Genomic DNA, 20,487 nt, shown 5'->3' on the forward strand with positions numbered 1-20,487 from the left:
TTCCAGTCATGCTTTTTCATTTGATTATAATGGTTACTCATGACTTCAGCTAGATTAAATCCACCGTAGTGAACTAAACACATATCAGAGGTAAAATGCATCACCCTGTCCTGTTTCTCTGCAACTAACTCCTCAGTTCCTTCTGGAATTTCCTAATTCAACATCAAAGACTGATTAAACATTTGGTAAAGGAGCTTAAAAAATGATTGTGTGATTTTATTTTACATATACAAACCAGACAAAAAATAAATAAAAACTTCTTCTGGGTGCTCAAAGTTTGTAGTCAAATCTTCTAAAAGGCAGAGAATGGGAGAAATAATGAGCCACTTCAGAGTTCATGAAAAAATTAAAATCTCCTGTCTCAAAATTTCACAATTAAGCTATGAGGTCACTAATCATCCTGCAGTTACTAACCAATCATCAAGCCAAGGGCTACATGTTCATAGTCCTTCATAGTCTCCCTTTTCAATTTAATATTTAATAAAGAACAGAAATTAGAAAATACAAATTTACAGAAAAAAAAAGGGAAATTTTATAAGTATTTTCCAAGGCATTTGGCCAAACTAAAACTACTATGTGTTTTTGGCTCTCACAGCTTATAATGGGGATTTAAATAGTGTTTCCTTACGGCATGGATAAGGTGGGAAAAGGAATGGCCTATTTTCAGTTTGGTTGGTAACTCAACACATGGTCTGCCATAGCAGAGCCTCCTGACAGAGGACAAAGCGTGAGGTACGGAGGCCGCCAGCCCAGAGTCCTGGCAGCGCTGTGGTCTGAGCTAGCTTAGAAGTAACGTGCAATGGAAGCAGGAACTCTGGAGTCCTTGAGCAAATTAATTTCTGTCTTTGGTTTCTCATTTGTGAAATGAATAATAGATACCTTTCCTATCTGAAATCTGGAGGCTGGGCCCAGGCCTCTCACTCCTAGACCACCTGCTCAACACCCCGTCTTGGGGCTCCCTCTTTCTAGATGGCGATGGCCCTTGAGCAACACACAGGCTGTCAGAATTGGTGCTACTTGGTTGCTGTCTGGTCCTCAGTTTTATAGTCTTGGAAAGAAAAGCCCAGGGGATAGTTCTATGCTTCCAAATTTTACCTTTGGAAAATAACAAATAATGTACTAAAGAAACACCTGCAAAGAACCTAGATGCAAATCCATCTGATACATATATCTGTCTGCCAACAACTCCCATTACCAGGTGGCTTCCAAAACATCCTTTCGAAAGTTGGCAGATAGTACCTGAAGACTTTCAGGTCCTGGTCTCCTCACAGCTGAAGGAGGCAGTACCAGCTCTATCAGCTCCAACAGGAAGACATCAGATGCACGCTTGGGCTGAAATGACCAGCCAATCCAAGCGCCACTACCTCCACTTTTTTTGAAAAGAGAATTCAGCTCCTGCCAAAGAGAGTTTCGGCCACAAGGATGTACCTGGAGACCTTCGACCACAAGACGTGTGAGGCTCCCATGCCCCCACCCCCATCCTAGGACCTCCGCAGCAGGCACACTAAGGCCTAAGTCTCCTGAAGCACCTCCTGACGTCCCGGCTGCCTCTGCCTGCCTTGCAGACTGGTGCTCGCCCAGGAACCTCTCTGCATTCGGACTGAAACTTGAATCACAGTCTGACATTCTCTCAGCCTTTCCAGGCTCCTTGCCCAACTCTCCTGATAACATTTTGTACTTTTAGCCCCATCTTGGCACCTGCCTCTCAGAGGTCCAAACAACGTATCATTCATTCACCTGAGGAATGTTAACTGAGTGCCTACAATGGTCCTAGGCTTCCCAGGTGGCACTAGTGGTAAAACTCGCCTGCCAATGCAGGACACATAAGAGACGTGGGTTCAGTCCCTGGGTCAGGAAGATCCCCTGGAGGAGAGCAAGACAACCCAATCCAGTATTCTTTCCTGGATAATTCCATGGACAGAGGAGCCTGGTGGGCTACACAGTCTATGGGGTTGCCAAGAGTTGGACATGACTGAAGTGACTATGTACGCACACACACTGGTTCTGGCACTTGTCCATAGCCCTGGGGAGAAGGGTACCGGACTGGAAGGCCACACATTCCGAGCCCTCCCTCTCGGGGTCATGAACTGCTTCCTCTCTTTGGCTTTCATAATGTGCTGAGAGCACATAACAGCCTCAGCTCATTCACTTTATTAATGGATTGCTTCATGGTTAAGGAAACTGTTGCCAGGGGCTTCCCCCACTGGACCAGACTTTTTACTCTACAACTCATGTTTTTTTTTACCATTAGGCTATGATAACCCAGTTTGGCTGACAGCTTTGAGCACTTTCTTTTCTGGCTCATGAGGGCCAGGAAAACCAGTTACAGAGGGAAACTGTATTTCAGAGCTTTCATAGTCCTACACAGGTTAGTGGTGATGCTGTTTAACTCATACAGAAGGGGAGGTCCCTTGTCCAGTGTGAATTTCTAGTTCATCTTCACCATGTCAAGAAGACAGAGAGGATAGACAAAGCCTCAGTTTCCTGCTCTGTATCACCTCAGCTCAGCTCTGGCAAACTGATAGAAGGTGGCTGCATACACCCAAAGCTTTCCCCAGAGGCCACCAGGCCCACTGGACAGTCAGCCACACCAGCCCACCTGTTATCCAAGAGCAGCCTTCTGAACACTGATGCAAATTCATACCATGATCTCCAAGGTCAGCTATGGTGTCCTCCACATTTGACCCAAGGGTGCGGAGATCCAGGGAAGGAATGGGCTGAGACTCAGGCAGGTTGTCTGAAGCTGGGTCATCAAATTCCTTGCAAAAAGTAATGAACAATTCATGAGAAGCTGATCAGAGGAAACAGCATTACCACAAATGAAACAAGATTCTTGTTTGGAAAATGATTTGGAAACAAAAGCCTACCTAATCCTCTCCATTAAACATGATAACATTTTCAGATCTTAGGAAGGCAGCTGGGAATGCGAGAAACAGCTTTGAATTAACTTGGCAGGTGACCTTGGGCAAAGCATGTAACCTCCCTTGGCCTGAGTGTCAGGGTCATGGTGAAGGTGAGGCAGGTGGGACGCCCAGGGCGCACATGGAAGGAGGTACTGACTTGCAGCATCAGCTGCTGAGAATGAGGATCTCCTTCCATTGTGCACCCAGGCCTCATGCTCCCCACAGCCTAGCCCAGCCCTGCTCAGCTTCCTCATCTCAAGACTACAGGTGCTGGCTTCAATAACGTTCAAGCTCTCTTCCAGCTTTTATAGCTCTGTGATTTTATGAATTTCAATTCCCTAAAAGAAAGAGATCTAAGAGGTGACATAAGAGTTTATAGTTAAAAATGTTAAGTTAAACTTCTCAAATATATCAACAGGCATTTCAGCTAATCACTGTGTCTGTGTGTGTGTGTGTGTGTGTGTGTGTGTGCGTGTGTTTGCCACCCAGACCTACTGCTGAATTGACCTGTTTTCCAGGATAAATGGTTTTCATGAAGAACTAGTCCAAGAGCACCTTCTTATCAAAAGGAGAAAGTTCAAACTAATCCTAAATAAGTAAGTAAAACACAGCTGTGCTACACTGTGATGTGGCATCTCTGGAAATATAGTCATAAATATTTTTAAGAAAAATAGTCCATTTTTTATACTGTATAATAATTGTTGCAGGAGGTGAAACTGGGGCTCCAAATTTCAAAGGATCACCAATAATGCAAAAAAACAGAGACTGTGTGAAATGTGCCTTTGCATCTATTTCAGAAATTTTTTTAAAACAAGTATTTGAATTCTCAATTGACTTCGATTTTCTGAGGTTCTCTTTGAAGAGAACTGTTATAATAGTCTTAGAAGGAGCAGGATATGACCTGCTCTTTGATCCCCAAGACTATTTCACATTTGCAGGCCTGACCTGCCACACCCTTCACAAAAACCTTCGCACCTGCATATACCCCAGGATAAAAGAAAGACTGGGCTTAGTGTGTGCATCGTGGCATCTAGTTGTTTTAAGCTACCATCCTTTAAGAAATGGTGCCAGCATGATTCCACAGTCAACTGCACTTCAAGATTTCAAAGCCCCAATCCAGCAGAGCAGAAAATGCCTGCCAGAGAAAAAGGCCCCGTCAGTCAGGATCTGAAAAACAAAGCAAGCCACTCTCCTAAACGCCTCAAAGAATTTTTATAAAGTTTAAGGGGTGACACAACCAGCCTGTCTCTCTCTGAACTCTGATTCCATCTCCAGCTACTGCTTTTGAAATATAATGAGGTTTGCTTCAGCTCACCAGACAGAAGCAAGAGAACTGGAGAACAGAGCCCAGTGAGAGGAGGAAGAAATTCAACCACAAATGCACATCTGGGGAAAGACAGGAGTGTGTGTGCCTCTTCATTCCTTCTCTCCTTTTCAATTATGTTTTTCTTTAGCTTCTTGCACCTGAATGATCCAATTGATTTCTCACACTATACTTCATCCTTTTCAGCTCACTGATGCCTCTCCACAAGATGTCTAGACCCTTTAGACCATCTGCAAAGTGTTCAGCTCTCTGTCCTTGGTTCTCTGAATATGTTACACCTGCCTCACTCCTGGGCTTCCCTACTGGTTCAGTCAGTAAAGAATCTGACTGAAATGCTGGAGACTGTGAATGTGATCAGACTGGCCTCCACTCTGCCTGGCCTCCTCTCTCCATCCTCCTCCAGGGGGAACAAGAACCTTCGCTCAGGCTGCCTCTCCTTTTCTTCCATTCCCATTAAATGTTCTATTTTTTCTAAAGAGATAATAAGAAGGTCTGCTCATCATGGCTTTTCCAGATCCTCCTCCATCTGAAGCTGCTTTCAAGAACCCAATTTTTGTTCATTACTCATCAGTGTGATCCTGGCCCAGCAGCGTCAGAATCACCAGGCAGTTTGTTAGAAATGCAGTATCTCAGGCCCCACTTCAGACCAGGCAAGTCAGAATCTGCATTTCAACAAAACTAACCAGTGATTCAGGTGCATTTCGAAGTTTGAGAACCGCTGCTAGAAGCCATAAGAATTTTAAATAGCGCCAGCTGACTGTGGAGCTGAGCAGTCAAAGATGGTTCTCCTGAAGAGGAGGTGACATTTGGAAGAGGGAGGGTAGGATGGAACCAACGGGCTGGAGAGAAGCAGCTGACTGGCACAAAGGAAGGTGAGAGAACTGGAGTGCTGAGCAACACCATGCACTGGGCGCAATCAGTGCTTCCCATCCTTATCACTATGCAGCTGAAGAAGGCTGCTTCTGAAAAGCTCAGGACCAAAGACGTTGTTGAACTGAACCCTAACAACCAAAGAATGAACCACCACCGTCTCTGACCAAGACAGCTGCAGGCACCTCCTCCTGCCTCTGCTCCTTGCTGATGGATGGGGATGGAATTGGGAGAAACTAGGCAGACACTGTGGAGGTTATGAGTTGGGATTCCATAAAATCTGTGAAATCCTCATGTTCCTCATCTGAACTGAGCCAAGATCTGGAATCCCATGTTCTGTAGGATAATATAGAGTTAATAAAATCTTAAGTGACTTTACAATCCCCCAAGGGCCCTGATTTTTATAGGATGAATAGGACTTCATATAGTGCAGTTGCTTCACACTGATAATAATCATATCAGAAATTAAAAACAACACAAAAATGGCAATTTTGAAGGCCCATGAAGAAAAGTAAAGAAGACATTATCAGACACTAAAATGTAAGATTATACTTGAAACTATATTTTATTTACTATATGCTAACTTCAATATGGGCTTCCCTGGTGGCTCAGAGTTTAAAGCGTCTGCTTGCAAGGCGGGAGACCTGGGTTCATTCCCTGGGTCAGGAAGATCCCCTGGAGAAGGAAATGGCAACCCACTCCAGTATTCGTTTCTGGAGAATCCCATGGACGGAGGAGCCTGGTAGGTTACAGTCCATGGGGTCACAAAGAGTCGGACATGACTGAGCGACTTCTATGGTTAGAATAAAGTTATTTAGGCTTTATAATCGGAGAAGGCAATGGCACCCCACTCCAGTACTCTTGCCTGGAAAATCCCATGGACAGAGGAGCCAGGTAGGTTACAGTCCACAGGGTCACTAAGAGTCGAACATGACTGAGCGGCTTCACTTTCACTTTTCACTTTCATGCACTGGAGAAGGAAATAGCAACCCACTCCAGTGTTCTTGCCTGGAGAATCCCAGGGACGGGGGAGCCTGGTGGGCTGCTGTCTCTGGGGTCGCACAGAGTCGGACACAACTGAAGTGACTTAGCAGCAGCAGCAGCAGCAGCAGGCTTTATACTACAAAATATTACCACATCTGTACTTCTCAATTTCCAGTCTCTGAGGGTAAAATCCCTTAGAAGCAGGGGACTCTGAACATTCCAGGAAAAAAAAAAAACCCTCCCAACCCCTACATCTCTGAGGCCAGCTTCCCTGAGAATGGAGGTTGGGATAGAGCAGCATCAGCACACCCACATTGTCTGCTGAGGGGTTAATTGATAGAGACGCCTAAGGTCAGAGAAGGCTGGGCCCCCATCTGCTCTAGCTTTGGGTTTTCAGAACTTGAGAGAACTCACAACCACTAAGTCATCGAGAAAGGTGACTCCTCAGTCAGAGAGCAGCAGAAAACAATGTTCCCAGGCTCTGCTTTGTCTGCAAGTGAGCTCTGGTAGGCGCTCCTGCACGCCCCAGATTCAGAGCCCTTTGTTGACTGAGCTACAGTAGTAGAAAGGGTGTCTGCAGGCCTAGGGATCACCCCCACAACTTCAGGGGGCCTGGCCCTTCCTGCTAAAGGAAAGACTCTCCCTCAGATGCAAGAATCGCCAATGAACAAATAACCAGAATTTGAAACAGTAAACTTCTCCCAGAAAATGACTCTTTCCCAAGTTGTTTTTACCAAAAGAGCCGTAAGGCTGGTGTTGATGTCCATTATCCAAATACAACCCTGAAGAAAAACTACGTTAAGTATGAAAGCCCACATCAAGGTCAATGAAGATATTTTTAACCATTAGGGAATGGTATTTGTTATTCAGGTGCTTGGGATGCAGAGGACGTGAATTTGGGATGCATTTCACGTAAGTCTGCAACCTTATTTATTATTGGATATCTAGGGTAATTTGCCAAAGGAGCTAAACACAATGTATGATGATAAGGATGGGAGACAGAAAATAAAGAGGGAAAGAACAAAAAATAAGACAAAAAGAACAATGGACTAGAGAGGTAAAGCATGGCTGAAATTCAAAATTAGATAGACACGTATCTGTTCTGCAAAGTCATACCTGTAACTCAGCTATTCATTCCGTCCTGATGAAGTCACCCTTAAACAGCAGGCACTTGGTACAGCTGCTCTGAAATAGTGTTGTCTCTAATTTTTGGCCTACAGTTAGCACTCTAAACAAATCTCAGTACATCCTGGAATTGGGCAAAGTTGGTCTGGATGTTTTTTTCCCTACCTTGTCCCTTTTCCTATCCAATTGGCTCTATGAATCTGAAGAATCCGAGGCAAGAAAAGGTCTTTTGTAAAATTTAAAACAGAAGCGCACTCACGTGGAGCACATCCACAGTCTGCCGCTGGAAGTTCCGAGCTCTCAGTTCCTGCATTCGTTTGTTGTTTTCTTCATATTTTTCTTCCACAAGCTTTCTGCATAAAGTGAACATAGGCAAAGACCTGCAATTTGCTAAGACGACATATGTTTCATAAGTAAATGTGATCCCTGTTTCAACAGGCAGACCAGGGTGTTGGGCAGCCAGCCTGCAGTCTCTCTCTCAATGGATGAGGGTGGCGCAGCCTCAGTGGGTTCTCCTTTAAGGCATGCAGGATGCCAGCTCCTTGTTCCCCCAGGACTCAGCGTGGGAGGGCAGTGCCATCCCTGTGTGCTCTGGCCTGTGCTGACAGGAGTGTGTCTCAGATGCCCGATTGAGAGCCCAACACATACCAATAACTAGGTAACAAAGTCACAGACATGGAAAATAGACCCACATTTCAAAGAATTTATGGAAAAGAATATGAGAGCCACTGTGAAGAGGAATTTTTCTTGGACATTTCCAGTTTCCTCTACAATAGGAATTGAATTTACTAGACCTGTTGTTAAACTGGAGGAAAGATTTGAGTCCTTGTGATTACTTGTACTTATTTATACTTAGATTTCTTGAAAAAATCACTGAACATCCCTGTCGTCAAATTTTCTCGTCTTTAAAGTGGGTGGGTACATTATAACCCTCATGAAAATGAAGTCATTGTCTAGCTAACAGCCATCCTTTCTTGAATCCTAGAAACAATAATCAAAACAACTCTGATGTAATTCATTCATAAAATCAAGAACAAACTTTATTTAACAAACTATTGCCGTTAATAACAAAAATATTAAATGCCACGAGGAAGATCAATGACTTTTTGCATATTAAAGAAGTTTTAACCTGAGAAATAATTTGTAATGTGCAAGTTATTATATTGCTTTTTTAATCTGTTACTGTCAGACATTTAATTTTCCTTTCACCCTCAACCAATTACATGAACCATGGTACCCTGGAAATATCTGCATTCCTGAGGTGTTAGATCTGGGGCTATGAGTTGATGCAACTGTTCAAACAATATTCATGAATACATTTTATCAACCAATCCACACTTAGTGGTATACTGGATTGTACATATCTTCTAGCTGAACACTGAATAATACTACATTGGTACCTTGAAAAGGCATTGTTGGAACATTTACACCATAGAATCAGCAAACAAATTATTAATAGTAGCTACTCCTCTGGCCCCCGCAGGCCCAGAAGCTTCATCAGCACACTATTGCCCATGAAGCACTGTGACAGAAATCTTTTCCCATATTTATTAAAGAAAACATTTGATAAGAGGAAGTGGTCTCTCAGGTTCTTACATGGTTCATCATGATAGACCCTTTAAGTACAAGGACACCTTGAATCATTTTTCAGATACAATGTTGTTGCTGTTGTTCTGTTGATAAGTCATGTCCAACTCTTTCCAGACTGAAGTATGCCAGGCTCCCTTGTCCTTCACTGTCTCCCAGAGTTTGCTCAAATTCACATCCGCTGAGTCAGTGATGTGATCTAACCATCTCATCCTCTGCTGCCATCTCCTCTTTCTGCCTTCAATCTTTCCCAGCATCAGAGTTAGCTCTTTGCATCAGGTGGCCAAAGTATTGGAGCTTCAGCATAAGTCTTTCCAATGAATATTCAGGGTTGATTTCCTTTAGGATTGACTAGTTTGGTCTCCTGGCATTCAAAGGGATTCTCAAGAGTCTTCTCCAGCACCACAATGCAAAAGCCTCTGTTCTTCAGTGCTCAGCCTTCACTATGGTCCAACTCTCACATCCGTACATGATTACTAGAAAAACGATTGCTTTGACTATATGGACCTTTGGCAACAAACTGATGTCTCTGCTTTTTAACATTCTGTCTAAGTTTGTTATAGCTTTCCTTCCAAGGAACAAACTTCTTTGAATTTCATGGCTGCAGTCACCATCTGCAGTGATTTTGAAACTCAAGAAAACAAAATCTGTCACTGCTTTCACTTTTTCCCATCTATTTGCCATGAAGTGATTGGACCAGATGCCACGATATTGTTTCTTTAATGTTGAGTTTTAAGTCAGCTTTTTCACTCTCTTCTTTTCCCCTCATTAAGAGGTCAGACATTAACAAGATCATATAATGGACAGATTTTATTTTCAGGCCTTTTCGTCTCTCTAGTTCTTGGTTGGGGCTTCTAAGCCACCAAAAAAAAAAAAAAAAAAAAGGCAGAGGAAGAAAGAACAAAAATCAGTCAGTTGGGTCACTTACCAGCTGAAAAATCAGTTTTTGAGAAATCGGGAGTCTTGGGTTCTTTGGAAGCACCCTTTCATGTGTAAACTCTGAACACTAGTGATCTCATACAAGCAGCACTGCCCCAGACTGTGAAGGGCTTCACTTCGCAGAACAGAGCTGCTTCTAGTGTTCTCTCTCAGTTCAGTCGCTCAGTCGTGTCTGACGTTTTGCGACCCCATGGCCTGCAGCATGCCAGGCCTCCCTGTCCATCACCAACTACCAGAGCCTCCTCAAACTCATGTCCATTGAGTTGGTGATACCATCCAACCATCTCATCACCTGTCATCCCCTTCTCCTCCTGCCTTCAATCTTTCCCAGCATCAGGGTCTTTTCCAAGGAGTAAGTTCTTCACATCAGGTGGCCAAAGTATTGGAGCTTCAGCATCAATCTTCAGTCTTGTCTCTACAGACAATTTCCTGCAGGCACATTCTTCTCCCTACAGAGCAGCCAGGACTCCAGGCAGAGGGGGTTTAGCAAACACCTGGGGAGTATGGACAGAATAGTGAGGCCACCTTATCACCCCTCACAGGGCTATGTAAAGAAGGTATCAGCAAAAATTGCTGATTGCTTTGTCTGGAGGTTGTCTCTGTATTTTCATTCCTAATAACGTCCCTGATAGTCAATCGTTCTTTTCACATAAGACTGAAAGTTTGATATTAATAGTGTCTGACATCTAATCACCATATTTTGAGCAAATGAGTGAAAGAAAAAATTGATAAATATATAAGAATGTACATTTTAATTTTCTCTTGTGGTTTCTGCTTTTCTTTAGCACATTCTTTTAGAGCCCTGAGAGGCAGCCTTCACTAAGGGAAGGTCACTTACTTCAGCTTCCTGGCCTCCTCATCAGCTGCCTGGACCTTCCTCACCCGCATCCTCTCTCTTGGTGTCATCTTCTGCACCTCAGACAGTGCCCGCAGGGTCTGCAGGTGAATCTTTTTATGCCTATAAGAATAAAGATTCTCACATGCAACCCATCTCAAACATGCTCAGAAAAATTAAACAAGTATTTTACAGAAGTATCATTACACTACTGAGACGGGAAAAAGATCTCAAGACTTGCCAAGCAGAAACTAATAAACCCTGGGTAGGCAATTAGCCAAGCAGTACTGTGGTTAATTGGCAATATTTTTAAAATTAGATTTCTGTTTAAAAGCAAGTTTTGTACTTTGCAAATTTCTGCTCATTTCACTATGACTGATTTTCATAGTGTAGGATAAATTAGGATCTTGACTATTAAGGCATAAATAATGACGTGGATAAGACACAAATTTAGAATTAGACAGGGTTGGAATCCCATCTCTCCCATTCATTAGCTCTGCATCCTTGAGCGAGTTACTGAACCTTTCTGAACCTGAGTTTTCTCATCTATAAAGTGAAGTCGCTCAGTCGTGTCTGACTCTTTGAGACCCCATAGACTGTAGCCCACCACTCTCCTCCATCCATCGGATTTTCCAGGCAAGAGTACTAGAGTGGGTTGCCATTTCCTTCTCCAGAGGATCTTCCCAACCCAGGGATCAAACCTGGATCTCCTGCATTGTAGGCAGACGCTTTACCATCTGAGCCACCAATGGGCTATCATGAGTATTACATGAGATAATGTATATAGAGTGCCTGACACATAAAAGTATCTCAAAATGGTGCTATTATAATGTGCATGCTCAGTTAAATTCAACTCTTTGCAACCCCATGGACTGTAGCCTGCCAGGCTCCTCGGTCCATGGGATTTTCCAGGCAAAAATACTGGAGTGGGTTGCTATTTCCTTCTCCAGGAGATCTTCCCAACCCAGGGATCGTACCTGTGTTTCCTCAAGCTTCTGCATTGGCAGGCAGATTCTTTACCACTGAGCCACCTGGGAAGCCCCAGTACTATAATAGCTAAATGTTATTGAATATGCCCTGTCTTCTAGGCTTCACACAGTAGACATTTTTTAATATTTTATTTATTTTTTAATTGGAAGAAAATTGCTTTACAATGTTGTGTTGGTGTCTGTCATACAGCAATGCAAATCAGTCATAATTACATATATATATATATATATCTCCTCCCTCATAAGCCTCCCTCCCCTCCCCCAATCCCACCCCTCTAGGTAATCACAGAGTGATAGACTGGGCATTGTATGTTATATAGTGGCAGCTTCCCACTAGCTCTTCATTTTACACATGATAGTGTTGTATATATGTCAGTGCGACCTTCTCCATTCGTCCCACTCTCTCTTTCCCTTGCTGTGTCCACAACTCCTTCTCTCTGTTTGTGTCTCCTCTCCTTTCCTGCAGATACATTCATCAATACAATTTTTCCAGATTCCATATATATGTGTTAATATACAATATTTGTTTTTCTCTTTCTGACTTACTTCACTCTATATAACAAGTTCTAGGTTCATCCACCTCCCTAGAACGGACTCAAATTCCTTCTTTTCATGGCTGAGTAATATATATACATACCACATCTTTATCCATTCATCTGTCAGTAGACATCTAACTTGCTTCCATGTCTTGGCTATTGTAAATAGTGCTTCAATGAACATTGTGGTACATGTGTCTTTTTGAATTGTGGTTTTCTCAGGGTATATGCTCAGTAGTCAGAGAAGGCAATGGCACCCCAACTCCAGTACTCTTGCCTGGAAAATCTCATGGGCAGAGGAGCCTGGGCTGCAGTCCATGGGGTCGCTAAGAGTCAGACACGACTGAGCGACTTCACTTTCACTTTTCACTTTCATGCATTGGAGAAGGAAATGGCAACCCACTCCAGTGTTCTTGGCTGGAGAATCCCAGGGACCAGGGAGCCTGGCGGGCTGCCGTCTACGGGGTCGCACAGAGTCGGACACGACTGAAGTGACTTAGCAGCAGCATGCTCAGTAGTGGGATTGCTGCATTGTATGACAGATTTATTCCTGGTTTTTTTTTTTTTTTTTCATGATTTTAAAGAACCTTCACACTGTTCTCCATAATGGCTGTAGCAGTTTACATTTCTTCCAACAGTGTAAAAGTGTTCCCTTTTCTCCACAAACTCCCCAGCATTTGTTGTTGGTAGATTTTTTGATGATGGCCATTCTGGTTGGTGTGAGGTAATACTTCATTGTGATTTTGATTTGCATTTCTGTAATAATGAGTGATGTTGAGCATCTTTTCATGTGTTTATTGGCCTTTTTTTAAATTTTACTTTATTTTACTTCACAATACTGTATTGGTTTTGCCATACATCACCATGAATCCACCACAGGTGTACACATGTTCCCAATCCTGAACCCCTCTCCCACCTCCGTCCCCATACCATCTCTCTGGGTCATCCCGGTGCACCAGCCCCCCCAAGATTCCTTAAAAAAACTGGAAATAGAACTGCCTTATGACCCAGCAATCCCACTTCTGGGCATACACACCAAGGAAACCAGAATTGAAAAAGACACATGTACCCCAATGATCATCGCAGCACTGTTTATAATAGCCAGGACATGGAAGCAACCTAGATGTCCATCAGCAGATGAATGGATAAGAAAGCTGTGGTACATACTGGCCATCTTTATGTCTTCTTTGGAAGAAATCTGTTTAGGTCTTCTACTCATTTTTTTTTTTTTTGCATTGTATGTTTTTCTGATTTTGAGTTATATGAACTACTTATACATTTTGGAAATTAATTCTTTGTCAGCTGTTTCATTTGCAATTACTTTCTCCCCTTCTGAGGGTTGTCTTTTCATCTTGTTTATTGTTTCCTTTGCTATGCAAAAGCTGTTAAGTTTAATTGGGTTCCACTTGCTTATTTTTATTTTCATTACTCAAGGAGGTGAGTGAGAGATCTTGCTGCAATTTATGTCAAAGAGTGTTTCGACACTATGGTTTCTTCTAAGAGCCTATGTTTCTTCTAAGAGCCTATGTTTTCTAATACACTATGCTTCTTTTAAGAGCCTATGTTTTCTTCCAAGAGCTTTATAGTTTCTGGGCTTACATTTAAGTCTTTAATCCGTTTTGAGTTTATTTTTGTGTATGGTGTTAGGAAGTATTCTAATTTATGTGTAGCTATCCAGTTTTCCCAACACCATTTTTTGAAGAGGCTGTCTTTTCTCCATTGTATATTCTTGCCTTCTTTGTCAAGGATAACGTGTCTGTATGTGTGAGGGTTTATCTCTGCAATTTCTATCTTGTTCCATTGTTTTTTATTTCTGGTTTTGTGCCAGTACCATACTGTACTGATGACTGTGGCTTTGAAGTACAGTCTGAAGTCAGGAAGGTTGACTCCTCCAGCTCCAATTTTCTTTCTCAAGAATTGCTTTGGCTATTGGGAGTCTTTTCTGTTCCCATACAGACTATAACATTTTTTCTTCTAGATCTGTGGAAAATGGCCTTGGTAATTTGATAGAAACTGCATTGAATCTGTAGATGGCTTTGGGTACTCTAGTTGTTTTCACAATATTCATTCTTCCAATCAAAGAACATAGTATCCCTCTCCATTGCATCATCACAGACTTTGCTCATCAGTGTCTTACAGTTTTCTGCAAACAGGTCTTTTGTCTCTATAGGTAGGCTTATTCCTAGGCATTTTATCTGAATGCAAGGGATTTCTTTGTGTTAATTTTGTACCCCACAACTTTACTAAATTCACTGACTAGCTCTAGTAATTTTCTGGTGGCATCTTTAGGATTTTCTATGTATAGCATCATGTCATGTGCAAACAGTGAGAGTTTTATTTCTTCTTTTCCAATCTGGATTCCCTTTTTTTCTTTTTCTTCTCTGATTGCTGTGGCTAGGACTTCCAAAGCTATATTGAATAACAGTGAGGAGCATGGGCATCCATGTCTTTTTCTTAATCTAGAGGAAATGTTTTCAATTTTTCACCACTGAGAGTAACGTTTGGTGTGGGTTTGATGTATACAGCCCTTATTATGCTGAGGTAAGTTCCTTCTATGCCAATTTTCTGGAGAGTTTTTTTTTTTCTTTATCATTAAGGTGTGTTGAATTTTGTCTAAAGATTTCTCTGCATCTACTGAGATGATCATATGGTTTTTATCTTTCAATTTGTTAATATGGTGTATCACCTTGATTGATTTGTGTGTACTGAATCCTTGCATCTCTGATATAAAACCCACTTGATTATGGTGTATGAATACTTTTAAAGTGCTGCTGGATTCTGTTTGCTAGAACTTGGTTGAGGATTTTGGATCTGTGTTCATCAGAGATTTTGGCCAGTGATTTCCTTTTTTGTGTGACATCTATGTCTGATTTTGGTATCAGGGTGATGGTGGCCTTGTAGAATGAGTTTGGGAGTTTTCCTCCCTCTGCAATTTTTTGAAATAGTTTGAGCAGCATATGTGTTAGCTCTTCTCTAAACATTTGATAAAATTTGACTTCAAGCCATCTGGCCCAGGAATTGTATTTGTTAGAAGATTTTTAAGTCAGAGTTTCGATTTCAGTGCTTATGATTGGTCTGTTCATATTTTCTATTTCTTCCTGGTTCAGTCTTGGAAGGTTATACTTCTGTCAGAATTTGTCTATTTCTTCCAGGATGTCCATTTTATTGGCATACAGTTGCTCATAGTAGGCTCTTAGGATCCTTTGTGTTTCTGTGTTTTCCGTTGTAAACTCTTTTTCAGTTCTCATTTTATTAATTTGAGTCTTCCTTTTTTACTGGTGAGTCTGGCTAATGGTTTGTCAGTTTTGTTTACCTTTGGAATGAACCCGCTTTTAATTTTATTGATCTTTGCTATTATTTTCTTCATTTCTTTTTCATTTATTTCTGCTCTTGTTGTTGTTGTTCACTCAGTCATGTCTGACTCTTTGTGACCCCATGGACTGCAGCATGCCAGGATTCCCTATCCTTCACTGTTTCCCAGAGTTTGCTCAAACTCATGTTCATTGAGTCCAAGATGCCCCCTTCTCCTCCTGCCCTCTGTCTTTCCCTGTCCTTAATATGTCTGCTCTGATCTTTATGATTTCTTTCCCTCTACTAAATCTGGGGGGGGTTTGCTCTTCTTTTTCTTGCTGCTTTAGGTGTAAGGCCAGGTTGTTTATTTGATGTTTTTCTTGCTTTCTGATGTAGGCTTGTACTGCTACAAACCTCCCTCTTAGCACTGCTTTTACTGCATCCCATAAGTTTTGAGTTGTTCTGTTCTTATTGTCGTTTGTTTCTAGGTATTTTTAAAATTTCCTCTTTGATTTCTTCAGTGACTTCTTGGTTATTTAGAAGTGTACTTTTTAGCATCCATGTGTTTTTGTTTTTTACATCCCCCCCCCCCGGTAACTGATATGTAATCTTATAGCATTGTGATTAGAAAAAATGCCTGATATAGTATTAGTTTTCTTAAATTTACCAAGGCTTGATTTGTGACCCAAGAAATAATTTACCCCAGAGAATGTTCCAGATAAAAAACTGCTACTGCTTTTGGATGGAATGTCCTATAAGATATCAGTTAGGTCTACTGTGTCATTTAAGGCTTGTGTTTCCTTATTAATTTCTGTTTTGATAATCTGTCCATCGGTGTTAGTGGAGTGTTAAAGTCTTCCACTATTATTGTGTTACTTATTATTTCCTCTTTTATAATTGCTACCATTTGCCTTATGTATTGATGTGCTCATATGTTGGGTGCATATATATTTATAGTTGTTATAATTTCTTTTTGGATTGATCTCTTGATCCCTTCACTATTATGTAGTGTCCTTCTTTGTCTCTTCTTTGTCTCTTTATTTTGATTTCCATTTGCATGGAATACCTTTTTCCAGCCCCTCACTTTCAGTATGTATGTGTCCCTAGGTTTGAAATTGGTCTCTTATAGACAGCATATATAGGGGTCTTGTGTTTGTATCCATTCAGCCAGTCTATGTCGTTTGGTTGGAGCATTTAATCCATTTACAATGTAAATGAATTAATTATTGATATATATGATCCTATTACCATTTATTTTATTGTTTTCAGGGTTTTGTTTTGTTTTGTTTTGTTTCCCTTGGTAGGTCTTTTCTTTCTCTTGTGTTACCCGACAAGAGAATTTCCTTTAGCATTTGTTGTAAAGCTGGTTTGGTGGTGCTTTTGATTTCTCCATCAAATCTAAATGAGACTCTTGCTATGTAGAGAAATATTGGTTGTGGGTTTTTTCCTTTCATCACTTTAAGTATATCCTGCCACTCCCTTCTGGCCTGTAGAGTTTCTGCTTAAAGATCAGCTGTTACCCTTAAGGGGATTCCCTTGTATGTCATTTGTTGCTTTTCTCTTGCTGTTTTTAATATTTCTTTGTGTTTAATTTTTGTTAGTTTGATTAATATGGGTCTTGGCATGTTTCTCTTTGGGCTTATCCTATATGGGACTCTCTGAGCTTTATGTACTTGGGTGGCTATTTCCTTTCCCATGTTAGGGAAATTTTCAACTATAGTCTCCTCAAATTTTTTCTCATATCCTTTCTTTAATCTTCCTCTTCTGGGACCCCTTAATTCGAATGTTGGTACACTTAATGTTTTCCCAGAGGTCTCTGAGACTGTCCTCATTTCTTTTCATTCTTTTTTCTTTATTCTACTCTGCCTCAGTTATTTCCACCATTCTTTCAGTTCACTTATCCACTCTTCTGACTCAGTTATTCTGCTATTGGTTCCCACTAGCATACTTTTTATTTCAGTCATTATGGTGTTCATCGTTGATCGTCAGGCCACTGCCCACACTTTCCTGGGAGCCTGTGCCATCTGGCATTGCCAAGGAACCCTCGAACTGGGGCCAGTTCCCCTGGAAGAATGCATGTCCTGCCTCAGGCTGTAGCAAATGCTCACAGGCCTCTGCCACTACAGGCACTCCCCACACATCCCAGCTGTGTCTGCTGTACCTCTCCTATTCCCCAGCCCGACTGAGCAAGGGAGCCCTGAGCTTTCTTTCTCCTTTGTTTCTTGTCGGTCCCCATGTCTTCTCAGTCCATGCTTCCATTTTAGTTCTGGGATTTGGGATCACCTTTACTGCCGTTGCTCTGAGTCCTTTTCTGGGCGGACGGCCTATTCCTCTTCATTTGTTTGGCCTTTTCGTTTTTAGCATCCTCCCTCATCTGCCGCATATTTCTCTTTTAATTTTGTTTAATTCACCTTGTTTGGAGTCTTCTTTCCTCGGCCTGCAAGGTTGTCATTCCTATTACTTCCGCCTCCACTGGGTGGGGGCAGACAAGTGCCTTGTGAAGGTCTCTTGTTGGCGGGGGGCTGGTGCCTGTGTTCTGGTAGGTGCAGCTGGATCCTGTCTCTCTGAAGGGCAATTCCATGTCCAGTGGCATGTTTGGGGGAGTCTGTGAGCTCAGTATGCCTTTGGGCAGCCTCCTGTCTGTGAACAGGTAGTGTTGTGCTCTTGTTTTGCTAGTTGTTTGGTGTGATCGTCTGGCACTGGGGCTTGCCAGTCTTCATGTGGGGTCAGGTCTTAGCATTGAGATGGACACCTTTGGGAGAGCTCTTGTTGATTAATATTCCATGCAGTCAGGAGCTTGCTGTTGTCCGATGTTCCAGACTCAGTCTTCCACCTTGGAAATTCAGACTCAAACCCTAGCTGGAGCACAAAGGCTCCACAAGCCACATAGCACAGAAGAGAAAAAGAAAGAAATAGAATAAATATCAAGCAAACATACAAACAAACAAAAAGAATGGATGGACAAAAACCCATGACAAATGGTAAAAGCAACACTAAACATACAGGAACACACAATGAAACTCACACAAAGAAAAAAGAAGAAAGAAAAAAAAGAGGAACCAACAAAGAAGAGGCAATCAAACCAATAAACAAACATACAGATGAAAACAAACACTAAAAACTAGAGTAGCAAAAATACAAAACCAAAAACACAGGGGAAAATACAATATAATGAAAAACTACTGTAGAAAAAGGGAAAATACAATAAAATAACTTTTAAAAGCATTATAAAAGGAAAAAGTAAGTAAAAACAAAAAATTAAAGAACTAATAAAAAAATGAACAACAGACTGAAATGAAAAAATAAAAAAGGCAGAGAGAATGGTAGTAAGAAGAATATTTTCCTATGGCCTCACTTGTCCTTGCCATGTAGTGAGCTCCAGCCAATCTGTCTACTCAGAAAGTCTTCTAATATTTCTAGGAAGGTCTCTGGACCTGCTGGCACTGTGGAGTCAGCTCAGACTGGGATCTGGTCTTACTCCAGCTTGTACTTGCTTCCAAAGTCCACTGCTGCTGCTACTGCTAAGTCACTTCAGTCCACAATTGCCCCCAAAGTCCACAATTGCCACCAAAGTCCACAGCCTCAAGCTAATTGCGGGGATTTAACCTGCTGCACCTGCAGCTACAGAAGTGAATTCCCTTTCTCTTCTTTGGTCACACAGCTTCTCATGTTCAGCATTGGTTTTGGCCCCATCTCTGTTTGTAGACCACATTGCATTGTTTGTTCCCAGCCCAGACAGTGAAAGTCGCTCAGTCATGTCCGACTCTTCTGTGACCCCATAGACTGTACAGTTCATGGAATTCTCAAGGCCAGAATACTGGAGTGGGTAGCCAGTTCCCTTCTCCAGCGGATATTGCCAACCCAGGGATCAAACCCATGTCTCTTGCATTGCAGGCAGATTCTTTACCAGCTGAGCGACCAGGGAAGCAAATGCAGCAGCTACACAGGGCTCACTTGCTCAGTTGGGCTGGGGAGCAGGAGAGGTACACCAGACATAGCTGGGATGTGTGAGGAGTGTCTGTGGTAGAGAGGCCTGCAGAGATTTGCTACAGCCTGAGGCAAGTAACATGCTCTCCCAGGGGAATTGGCCCACGCACATGCGTCCCTCGGCAGTGCCAGACTGCACAGGCTCCCAGTAAGGTATGGGCAGTAACCTGCCTGCTCACAGCTTGGCAGCAGTTGCAGCAGCCTTCACACCCACTCCTGAGGTCACGGACTGCAGCAGTGGCCCATCCTGCCTCTGGCACTTATAAAGGTGGTGTCCTGCCATCTGCAAGTGTTTGGAGTTAGAAAGTCTCTTGTCTCTCTGGCTGGCCCAGGCTTTCCCCTGGACTCCCTCAACTGTGTTGTAGTAGCCCCTCAGTCTGTCTTCATTGCAGTTAAACCTGTCCTTTTCCTGAAGCCTGACTCCAAAGACTGAGCCTCAGCACCCAGCCCCCACTCACCATGGCAGGCAGGCAAACAAGCATCTGAGGCTGGGAGGTACTGGTCGGCGCTGATCCCTGTGCTGAATTCTCTCTCCTTTGCCTTCTGCTCACCTGTTGCTGTACTCCCCTCTGAGGTCCTGAAGCTGCCCCCATTTCCCTCCGCAAGGGGGTTTCCAAGTGTGTGGAAATTTTTCCTCCTTTATAGATCCCTCCCTGAAGCACAGGTGCTGTTCTGATCTCTCTGGCTCTTTTTGTTTTGTTTTGTTTTGTTTTGTTTTTCTGATTTCTTTTGCTCTACCCTGTTACATGGAGATTAGCTTAGAGGTCTTCTGCCAGTGTTCAGTAGATGTTTTGTAGGAAGAAAAAATACAGATGTATTTTTTATGTATTTATGGGAAGGAAGATGATCTCCACATCTCACTCCTCTGCCATCTTGAAAGTCCCCCCTCCCCAGTAGGTATTTTCATGGCATAGTGATTAATTGCATGGTTAAGAACATTCACTGGGTTCAAATCCTAGCTCTTAAAGTGAAAGTGAAAGTGAAATTCACTCAGTCGTGTCTGATTCTTTGCAATCCCATGGAATATACAGTCCATGGAATTCTCCAGGCTAGAATACTGAGTGGGTAGCCTTTCCCTTCTCCAGAGGATCTTCCCAACCCAGGAATAGAACCCAGG

General features: G+C 42.4%; 1 protein-coding gene across 2 annotated transcripts in view; it reads right to left on the reverse strand.

Moving 5' to 3' along the window:
- The window catches only part of NEK11 (NIMA related kinase 11), a 286,909-nt gene that overhangs the window by 143,949 nt on the left and 122,473 nt on the right, over positions 1–20,487 (reverse strand). The window contains exons 10-13 of one of the 2 annotated variants that reach the window (XM_018051495.1): positions 10,571–10,690; positions 7,462–7,559; positions 4,592–4,689; positions 2,645–2,759 (exon numbers count right to left, since the gene is read on the reverse strand). In XM_018051495.1, coding sequence (XP_017906984.1) covers positions 2,645–2,759; positions 4,592–4,689; positions 7,462–7,559; positions 10,571–10,690 — 431 coding nt within the window. The remainder of the gene's footprint in view (positions 1–2,644; positions 2,760–4,591; positions 4,690–7,461; positions 7,560–10,570; positions 10,691–20,487) is intronic. The other variant, XM_018051486.1, reaches the window with a different exon arrangement.

The sequence above is a fragment of the Capra hircus genome, chromosome 1, assembly GCF_001704415.2.
Source record: "Capra hircus breed San Clemente chromosome 1, ASM170441v1, whole genome shotgun sequence".
NCBI classification, from domain to species: Eukaryota; Metazoa; Chordata; class Mammalia; order Artiodactyla; family Bovidae; genus Capra; species Capra hircus.